General features: G+C 58.2%; 2 protein-coding genes across 2 annotated transcripts in view; one reads left to right on the forward strand and one right to left on the reverse strand.

Moving 5' to 3' along the window:
- The first annotated feature begins 362 nt into the window (after positions 1 to 362).
- On the forward strand, positions 363 to 3,776 carry PTSG_09072 (uncharacterized protein). The gene is made up of 5 exons (XM_004989814.1): positions 363 to 671; positions 929 to 1,103; positions 1,234 to 1,333; positions 1,545 to 1,777; positions 2,127 to 3,776. Exons 1-5 carry the CDS (start codon positions 650 to 652, stop codon positions 3,235 to 3,237), a joined length of 1,641 nt encoding a protein of 546 aa, XP_004989871.1. The 5' UTR covers positions 363 to 649; the 3' UTR covers positions 3,238 to 3,776.
- Positions 3,574 to 10,000, reverse strand: part of PTSG_09073 (uncharacterized protein) — a 9,293-nt gene continuing 2,866 nt past the window's right edge. Inside the window, exons 6-14 of the mRNA XM_004989815.1 lie at positions 9,699 to 10,000; positions 9,375 to 9,461; positions 8,995 to 9,063; positions 8,640 to 8,828; positions 8,338 to 8,411; positions 5,704 to 8,008; positions 5,358 to 5,537; positions 5,054 to 5,138; positions 3,574 to 4,835 (exon numbers count right to left, since the gene is read on the reverse strand). The exon at positions 9,699 to 10,000 is cut by the window's right edge and continues 892 nt beyond it. Of these exons, the coding sequence (XP_004989872.1) occupies positions 4,087 to 4,835; positions 5,054 to 5,138; positions 5,358 to 5,537; positions 5,704 to 8,008; positions 8,338 to 8,411; positions 8,640 to 8,828; positions 8,995 to 9,063; positions 9,375 to 9,461; positions 9,699 to 10,000 (4,040 nt within the window). The 3' untranslated portion in view covers positions 3,574 to 4,086. The remainder of the gene's footprint in view (positions 4,836 to 5,053; positions 5,139 to 5,357; positions 5,538 to 5,703; positions 8,009 to 8,337; positions 8,412 to 8,639; positions 8,829 to 8,994; positions 9,064 to 9,374; positions 9,462 to 9,698) is intronic.

Consider the following 10,000-nt stretch of genomic DNA (forward strand, 5'->3'; position numbering starts at 1 on the left):
CCCCCCCCCCCCCCCCCGGGTGACACGCATGTTCAAAGTCCTGGTTGTAGCGTGAGAAGGGGGCAGTTCCCCCCATGCCTCCACCGCCTCGGCGCCCCTCACACCCCTAGTATCTTGGGGTGTGCGCGTGTGTGGTGTGTGTGTGTGTGTGTGTGTGTGTGTGTGTGTGTGTGTGTGTGTGTGTGTGTGTGTGTGTGTGTGTGTGTGTGTGTGTGTGTGTATGTGTGTGTGTGTGTGTGTGTGGTTGAAGCAACTCTCTTTCGCTTTCTCCACCTCTCCACTGACTCGTCAACTGTGGCAACTGACTTCAATCAAGGCTGAATTCAGTCGACCCTGACGGGACGTGCGAGTTTTGCTTTTTTCGCACACGTTTGACTGCTGCTGTCCTACACAACAACACCACCAATCAACAACGACCAATCAAACGCAAGCGGTGGTTGCTTGCATACCACGCCCCAGCCAACACTCTTCACCTTCCCCCTCCCTCGCTTCCTTGGTTGCGGAAGTGTCCACAACAGCGCACCAACCAGCAACCAACCAGCAACCAGCGACAGGAGCGCGGACTCCAAGCGAGGCAGAGAGCGGGGAGAGGAGGAGCTCATTCTCCCGCCTTGCTGCTTGCTTGCCCGCCTTTTATTCGCCGCTCATCATGGCAAGCCCGTCGAAACCTTGTAGGTCAACCCCGCACGCGATCGAGTTGTGGACTTTGGATACAGGAGAGGGGGATTTGCGCTATCCTTCTCGCGTTGGTCACGGTGGTCGGCAGACAGTTTGGCCGGCATATGAGCTGCACCTGCACTCATCGCACGATCACACCTCACTTTCACACACATTCACACGCACACACACACACACACACACACACACACACACACACACACACACACACACACACACTTCACCCTCCGTCGCCGTGTTGTGATGAAAGTGTTGATTCGGCGGGCGTCCAGCTTCCATCACGAGCAGGCATCGCTGCCGTTCCGGCGGTCCCTGAGCACGTCCAGGGAAACAGCGGAAGAGGACGATGACGGCGCCCTCCCAGGCATCTTCGGCATCAACACACACCTGGACATTGCCCACGTCGACTGGCCAGATGGCTGCGCGTGAGTCTCCTGCGTCAAGCGTTGCAACCTCCTCACACATGATGCTTAGTTGGCGGCATTTCACGTTGGTGACACTATCTTGTGCGAATGCCCTGAACTCACCCGTTGCTGTTCCATTTTGGTGTGGCAGGTACACGGGTGAGATTGACAACAGCGTTGCACACGGGGTTGGCGTGAAGCGGTCTCCTGAGGGCTGGCTCTATTGCGGCCAATGGAGCCACGGCAAGGAGGTGCGCATGCATGTATGTGTTCGTGTGTGAGTGTGCTGTATGTTCGTGTGTGTTCGTTGTGTGTATTTTGCATACGTGTGTGTTGTGTTAGTCTGCCCATGTCAATCTGCCCGTCTGCCCATGTTCCGATCTGCATGGCTGCCTGTTCCTCGCATTGAAGTTGACTGCAATTACCCCCCACCCTCGCCATGACCTTTCTGCCTGCGAGCAGAACGGGCTTGGCGTGTACCTGTGGAGCGATGGCTCGTGGTACGCTGGCGAGTGGACGCAGGGGCAGTCCGACGGTCTCGGCGTGTGGTGCAGCTGCCGCCGCAACGTGTATGCCGGCGACTGGACACAGGGGCAGAAGGACAAGCTCGGCAAGCAGACCTGGGGTGATGGCGGTCGCATGGTGGAGTATATCGGCATGTGGCGCCTTGGAAAGCGCGCAGGCCTCGGCGTCGAGTCAGAGCGGAGTACGTCGCGTTATGCATGTGTGGGCGTGCATGTGTGTATGTATGTGTGCGTGTGCGTGCGTGCGTGCGTGTGTGTGTGTGTGCATGCGACATGCATGTGTGTGTGTGTGTGTGTGTGTGTGTGTGTGTGTGTGTGTGTGTGTGTGTGTGTGTGTGTGTGTGTGTGTGTGTGTGTGTGTGTGTGTGTGTGTGTGCGGTGTGTGTGTGTGTGTGTGTGGTTGTGTGTGTGTGTGTGTGCGTGTTTGCTTACTGTGGATGTGTAAGATGATGTCCTCTTTGCATGCGTTGCTCATCCTAATCCCTCCCCGCTTTTTTCTACTGCTGTTTGTGATGAGCAGGGACACGATGCATGCTGCGCGGGTGAGTGGGCAGCCCTCATTCATGTCGGACATGTCTTTGAGCGACCTTCAACTGGATGCAGTGCAGCTTGGACGGCTGTCACCGGTTGCCCTCCACGCATCGGCCATCAGCCTTGCTCGCTCCTGCTCCACCCTCAACGTGGACGCTCTCGGTAGCAGTGCCACTCACACAAACGACGCCACCAACTACGAGCACAACAACACCAACAGCAACAGCATCACCAACAGCACTGGCCCGCCACAGCTGCTGTCGACAACGCCATGGGCTGTGGAAGCGCAGCAGCAACACCGCCTCCACAGCCAGAGTGTGACCAACCTCTCCGAAGGCACGGCAACGACCAAGAAACTGTCGCCAACATCATCCACAGCATCGTCGTCCTCGTCATCGTCTGCTGCTGCCGCCCAGCGCCAGCGTGCGCTATGGAACGCGGGCCTGCCGCCACCGACAGCGTCGCTCCCGTCAGTGGCTGCATCAGCGCCTCCCCTTCGCCAGCGTGGACGCGTTGTGTCAAATGCATCCACACGCACGTACAAGTCGAACACATCAGACACATCAACCGCCTCCCACTTCTCCGCGCAGTCATATCAACCCTTCCGCCAGCAGCAGCAGCAACAGCGACGGCGGCAGCAGCAGCGGCACAGGCGTTCATCGCAGTTCAAATCCTCGCGGCTGTTGAGTGCGGGCCAGCTTGCTGTCCTTCATGCAGCACCAAACGCCAGGCACCAGTCCAAATCCAAACCAGCATCATCATCGTCGGCGCCAACCTCGACATCGTCACCGCCATCGTCGTCTACAGGCATCGCATGGAAGAGGCGGCGTCGGGGGCAGTCGGCAACAGCACCACCGCTTCCAACCATCCCGTCATCGTCAACATCATCGTCACCACAGCCGTCCGTGGTGGGCTCTGCATCACCTGCTCGTACGTCACAGCCTCGGCAGCGGTCGTCTAGGACGCGCCATGCACTGTCGTCAGCATCATCGTCATCGCTGGCATCGCAGTCGCGTGTGTTGCGTCGGCTGCTCATCCTGGCTGTGGCGTTTGGCGCCTTTGCTATTGTCATTGCTATTTTCGCCGCGTTGGCCTCGTGACGCACCCAGCACTTTTGGTGTGTGTGTGTGTGTTGTGTTGTGTTGTGTTGTGTTGTGTGTGTGTGTGTTGTGTGTGCTGTGTTGTGTGTGTTGTGTGTGTGTGTGTGTTGTGTGTGTGTGTGTGTGGTGTGTGGTGTGTGTGTGTGTGTGTGGTGTGTGTGTGTGTGTGTGCTGTGTTTCAATTTCACCTCTGCTGTGTTGCCGTTGGTCATTCTCCTTCCTTGTTTCCCCATTTCCTTTCCCCCGCGTTATTCATCTCACCACAGCACACATGTGTTTTCCTGCATCTTTTTCTTTTAATCATGTCACACCTCACTTGCTTGCTTTCGTTATCGTGTAACCTTCACTAATTGTCGTTGTTTGAACCCTCATCATATTCTCGACTTTTTGATGTCTGACGCCAGGAAAAGAACTGTTCTGCTGATCACGTTTCACTTTCTGCGGTCACACCGCAACCACACACACACACACACACATATACACACACACGCACACAATGGATCAAACATGTTCCGGTTAAAGAAAGGAAGACAATGGGCGAAGACAGTTGAATGCACGCACGTGAGACTCGTACACACGCGCACGTACACACACGCGTGCGTGTGTGAATAAGAAACCAACAAAACACTATCCATCCATCCATCCCTTGTGCATTCTGTCAAGCACGCACACGGCAGCCCTAAAAAACCAACCGCTAAACCACAAGAAGAAGCTTGGCACCAAATTCAACGAAACCATCGCCACATCAGCCGCATCGCACGACACAGTGCCACTAAGTCCAGTCCAATCCAAACCTCCCATCCCACATACCACGCCACACATCCCACATGCGAACCCACTGCATCCATTCTACTTGCGCTTGCGTCCAAAGAGGCCACGGCGTTTCGACTTTGGAGAATCAGCAGCAGCAGTGGCACCGTCGCCCTCACCAGCAATCGCACGCAGACGCGAAAGATCCGTTGACCCGCTCCCGTTGGGCTGGTGCTGGCCATCGCGATTGAGATGCTTGACAGACGACGACGACGATGACGACGGTGTTGCATCTGCGGGTGCCGCGGGGCTCTTGCTGCCCTTCTTGCCACCAAACATCTTGAACAGCCGGCGCCGGGAGCGCGGGGTGGACGGCGACGCATCCTCGCCACCCGTCGTCCTTGTTGCTGCTGCTGCGGCTGTGGTCGGCGATGCTGTTGTTGAGTTGCCGCTGGCGGCGGCTGTAATCGCAGGGGTCGCAGCGTTGGCAGGCTGTGGGGTGGATGATGATGATGATGACGAGGCAGCAGCGGTGGTGTCGGCGTTGGCGCCAGCGTTTGCGGTGGTTGCAGTTGCCGGTGCGGTGGCGACGGTGAAGGCGCCCATGGAAGCGGCAACAAGGTGCGACTGCATGGCAACAGATGGGTCGCGGCGGAAGACAATGCGCATCTCCGTGCCGGCGCTCTTGAACTTGGAGATGGCGGCGGTGTGGGAGAGGTTGAGCATGGACTCCCCATTGAGGGAGACGATACGGTCGCCAACAAGCACTTTACCCGTCGACGCAACGGGGCCGTTCATTTCAAGAAGCGACACCTTTGGGTAGTGGTCCTGAACAGCGCCACTCGCATCTGCGCACAGTCGCACGCGCACAAGCAAGCGGTAAGCAGCGTGAGACGGTCGAAAGATGAATCAAGGAACAGGGCGTGGCTTTCGTCAGTAACACCATTGGCACAAAACACACCCCTCACGTTCACAGCACACACCACACGCTGAGCAGTAACAACACACAAAACACACACCAAGCAATAACAACACACATGCAACACAGCAAAACAGAGCAGCCCACCTGTCCTGCGCTTTGGAGTTCCGATGCGCATGCCAAGCGGCTGCTTGTCATCCGTGCGCGTAATCACCACTTCGAAATCAAACGGCTGTTGTCGAGGGCAAGTGACGAGTGGAAGGTGGGCAGGGACGGGGTGAGCAGAGAGGGGGGGGGGCAAGCACGCGAGGTTTGACGAGGGGGAGAGAAACGCCAAAAAAAAGAAGGAAGTTACGACCCCTCTCTGGTGTCACACACACACACACACACACACACACACACACACACACACACACACACACACACACACACACACACACAGTGCCTGTACCTCTGTTGGGAAGGGCATCTGTTTGGCGGGCGTGTCTTGTTGCTCCTTCGTCTCAGCGGTGGTATCGGTGGCGAGCGCGGTGGCGGCGGTGTCCTTGTCATCCACGCCAACATCTTCCTCGCCGTCATCATCACCATCATCATCATCAACGTCTGCCTCGTCCTTCTTGTGATCGCGCTTCTGTCGTGTGAACGTGAAAGGTTGGAGCGGAAGCGTGAGCGCACAACAACAACAACAAAAAGTGGACGCTACACCTGTAACACACACACACACACACACACACACACACACACACACACACACACACACACACACACACACACACGCACATAACCCACACCCTGACCTTGCGGCCGAAGATGCGGCCAGCGAGGCGACGAAGACGGCCCTTACGGCGGGAGCGGGCGCGAGCAGCCTCCGCAGTAGCAGCAGATGCATCATCATGCTTCACAGCAGAGTGCAGGGCAGCAACAGCAAACTGCTGGTCACGCTGCTTGTCTTCAGCACCTTCTTCCTCCTTTTGCTGCTGCTGCTCTTGCTGCTGAGGGGCAGCGGACGCCTGCTCTGGCACCTTGCTCTCCTCGTCGTCGCCGGGTGCACCCTCGCCCTCCTTTGCGGCTTCTTCCTCCTTTCCATCGTCATGACCGTCGGCAGACAGCAGCTGGGATTCGCGCTTCTTCCTCTCCTCCTCCTGCTGCTGCTCCCGCCGCTGCAGTGCCGCCTGCTGCTCCGGCCGCGCCAGCATCTCGTCCGCCACCTCCGACAGCGCCTGTGCGCGTGTCGCTGCAAACTCGCTGGGGACGTCATCCCCCTCGTTGCCGTCGCCGTGCAGGCTGCCGTCAACAGAGTAGGCCGACACCTCGCTGTCGTTGCGGCGCTTGCCCCCAGCACCGCCACCAGTAGCGGTCGTGTCGCGGTTGCGACGGGTGCGGCGGCGCGGCGTCGTGTGTGCAGAGAGCAGCGCCAGCACATCGCCCTCGTCATCCTCCTCTGGCGGGAACATGTCCCCGCTGTCACGCCCGTGCGCGGCCGTGTCGTCGTCGCCAGCCAGCTCGCCATCACCGTCACTGGCGCCAACATCGCCCTCCGTGAGCACGTCAAGCAGGCTTCGCTGCTCCACAATGCTGTGGTCGTAGTCTGCGAGCGACCCGTTGGTGCTGCCACCATCGACCGCCGGCGACTGCGGGGCTGCGCTGCCATCTGCCGCGGCAGTGGGCGTGGTCGCTGTTTTGTCGTTGTCGGCTGCGTCAACAGCAACACCAATGCGGCCCGCGGGCTGCTGTGTATCATCGTCGTCGTCGCCATCAGCGCCGTCTGAGGCGGCGGCAGCGGCAGTGGCGGGCTTGCTCTCCTCACCGCGCTTGTCGTCGTGCCCCTCATCGCCCTGTTGCTTCACATCAGCACCGTCTTCAGTGGACACTCGGTTCTCCTGCTGTTCCTGTTGCTCGTCACCCTTGTCCTCCTTGCTTGCCTCTTCTCGCTCCTCCTCCTCCTCCGCCACCACATCATTGTCGATGCGGTACACGTGCTGCCTGTCCGCCTCAAACGAGAGATCCACGTCCCCCTTGCCGGCATCCACCTGCGTCAGGTCGTCAAACATGGCTGCATCGTCCTCATCGCTGCCTTCATCCAGCTCCACATCAACCTCAACCAAATCAAGCTCATCGTCTTCCTCCTCTTCCTCCTCTTCCTCCTCCTCCTCTTCCTCATCGGCATCATCTTTGCTGGTGGCGTACACGTTGGTGCGGGCAGCTGTGGCGTCCCCGGCATTGTCGCTGGTGGCGGTGGTGCCATCAGCGGTGCTCTCTTCCTCCAGACCGCTCAGCGCCGCAAAGAAGGGGTTCGTCTCGGAAATCACCGCCGCTGCACCGCTTCCAGTCGTCACGGTCACGGCTGGCGGTGCCTTCTCTTCCTCCTTCTTCTCTTCCTCCTCCTTCTCTTCCTTGTCTTCTGCCACGGTTTCAGCAGCCACAGCTTGCTTTTCCTCCGCCTCCTCTTCCTCCTGCTGCTGCTCTGTGGCAGCTGCCGTCACAGCCTCTTCGTCCTCCGCCTCCTCCTCAACAGTGACCAGCTCCTCGTCGTCTTCTTCCTCCCCGCTGCTAGTGCCGCCTTCCACCACGAGCGGCCCCATCGCCACAGCGCCATCGGCCTTTTCCTCCTCCTCCTCACTCGCCTCTTCATCTTCATCTTCATCTTCATCTGCCAGGGTGATCTCAATGTCAGATCTCTCCACCTCTTCCTCTGCTTCGTGCTCAGCATCAGACACAGCGCCAGCAGCGGTGTCCTGCTCCACATCCATCTCTTCCTGCTCTGTGCCGGTTGTGGTTGCGGCAGCGGCAGCGGCCGTCTGGGATGGCTGCACGTCCTCACCCTCCAGCTGCGCCTTTGCTGCTCCCTTCTTCACCTTCTTCTGTGTCTTCTTCTTGCCAGACTTTGTGTTTGCAGCCTTCTTCGCCTTCTTCGTGGCCACGGCCTGCTGCCGTCCCGCCTTGGGCACACCGCTGGCCCTGCTCGCCTGTGCTGCCATCTGCTTCTTCCGCAACATGGGCGATGCGCTCTTGGCTGCCACCATGGAATACGACGACGACGCCGACGATGAAGGCCCGCGGCCAGCTGTTGGCGAGCGCCCACGGGGGCGCGGGGCACGGCGCCTGGCAAGGCATGGTGGAATGGCGATGTTTGATGTTGATGTTGATGTTGATGTTGATGTTGATGTTGATGTTGATGTTGATGTTGTTGATGTTGATGTTGATGTTGTTGTTGTTGTTGTTGTTGTTGGTGTTGTTGTTGTTGTTGTTGTTGTTGTCGTTGTTGTTGTTGTTGTTGTGTGAGCACGGATTTGCCGCGTTGAAGGGGGAAGCAGTATGCTGTGAGAGCCAAGACGCATGTGCATGTGCATGTGTGTGCATGTGTGTGTATATGTGTGTGTATGTGTGTGTCAATTAAACACAAAAGCCAATCGTGGGCATGGCATCTGCACCTGAAGGAAGTTGGGGTGCCTGTGCGCGGGCTGAGGGAGGTGCGGCGACGGTGGCCACCACGCGACGATGGGCGCTGTATTCACACACATACACACACATGGAACACATGGGAACGCAAGACAAGTTGGTGAGCACGTGAGCACACGGCATGAGGTGGGTTCTTGACAGACACAAATTCGAGGAAACGCCACACACACACACACACACACACACACACACACACACACACACACACACACACACACACACACACAAACACAAGACACACACACACACAAGAGACACATACGGAGGAACGCACCGACGATGGCTTGAGGAGGCGCACGGCCTCTGCTTCGGCTGCACCAAGGCTCTGGGGACCCTTGATGGGCACGGGGCGGGTGCTGGCGTTCCACCCAAGCGGGGACGGGTTGATGCTGCGAAAGATGTGCTTGCGCGCACGCGTGGCAAACAGATCATGCTCGCTGCCGCCGGCCGACGACAAGGGGCGCTGGTGGGGGTGGGGGATTGGTGCAAGGATGAGTGGGGGTGTTGTCGTGAGTGAATGGTGATGGCTGAGAACAGTGATGGTAGCAAAGAGCAGAGTGATGGTGACCAGCATCAAACATCACCAAAGGTCTACAGTGCCACACATACACGTGGTGGTGGGTGCTCACCGCCTGTGCTGACGAGGACGAGCGAGGAGAGCCGTTCCAGCCGCCGTACACAACATCGCGGAACGCAAACTGGCCCGTGCAGTGGTCAGCGGGTGTATGTTGGAGGGAGGGAGGCAGAGAAGAGGTGCAGCGCCACACGCAGACGGAGGAAGATGAGGTGAGATTTTCGTAAGCGAATTGCTTGGGGTATAAAAACAGACACATGACGACAGTGCAAAGGCACGTGCACGCACATACACGCACACACACACACAACACGCACACATATACAGCACGCACACACACACACACACACAACACGCACACATATACAGCACACACGCACACACACACGCACACCCTTTCCTCTCTCTCAAGAGTATGCATGCACAGGCACGCACCTTGTCGACGCTTTCCTTGAGGTAGATTGGCTTCTGCAGCACAATGGGGCTCTCGGAGCGGTCGCGTGAGATGTTCCACTGGCGGTCCTGTCAACGAGAAGGGAGAGGAGAACCAGAATTGAACGAATATGGATACGCGACATGAGACGAAGGCGCAACCGGAAGCAACGAGCGAGTGGTGAGTTGAGGAAAGAGACGGAAGGGCAGGGTGACAGTCGAGCTGTGGGTAACAACATCGGTTCAACGAGAAGAACAAGCACCAGTCACCAACCGCCACTCAACACAATCACCGTAACCACCAACCGCAATTATCAACCAACTGACCAGGGAGACGTCTCTGAACGTGACGTTGTCCGGGTGCACGGGTGCGGGCGTGGTGTCGAGTGCGGGCGACGAGCGATCAACACGCGGCGTCAACTTGAACGGCACCTCCGGGTTGCGCAGGTCCCGGAACACATGCGCGGGGGAGTTGAGCGGCTTCGTGTCGAGGGCCAGCGGTGGCTCATCTACGTGTGTGCTGAAGTTCCACGCCTCGTCGCTGCCGGGCGTCACAGCAAGGTCCCTGAAGGTGTGGTTGTCAGGGTGTTTGTTGGGGGTGGCGTCGAGGAGGTGGTTGTCTTCGTACA

Source organism: Salpingoeca rosetta (assembly GCF_000188695.1).
Source record: "Salpingoeca rosetta unplaced genomic scaffold supercont1.27, whole genome shotgun sequence".
NCBI lineage: Eukaryota > Choanoflagellata > Craspedida > Salpingoecidae > Salpingoeca > Salpingoeca rosetta.

What these genes read in the sequence shown, in the direction of transcription:
- PTSG_09072 (XM_004989814.1), top strand. Translation starts at nt 650, where the DNA reads ATGGCAAGCCCGTCGAAACCTT. An exon ending in GGCAAGCCCGTCGAAACCTT is followed by an intron (nt 672 to 928) that starts GTAGGTCAACCC and finishes TTGTGATGAAAG; the next exon opens with TGTTGATTCGGCGGGCGTCC. An exon ending in AATGGAGCCACGGCAAGGAG is followed by an intron (nt 1,334 to 1,544) that starts GTGCGCATGCAT and finishes GCCTGCGAGCAG; the next exon opens with AACGGGCTTGGCGTGTACCT.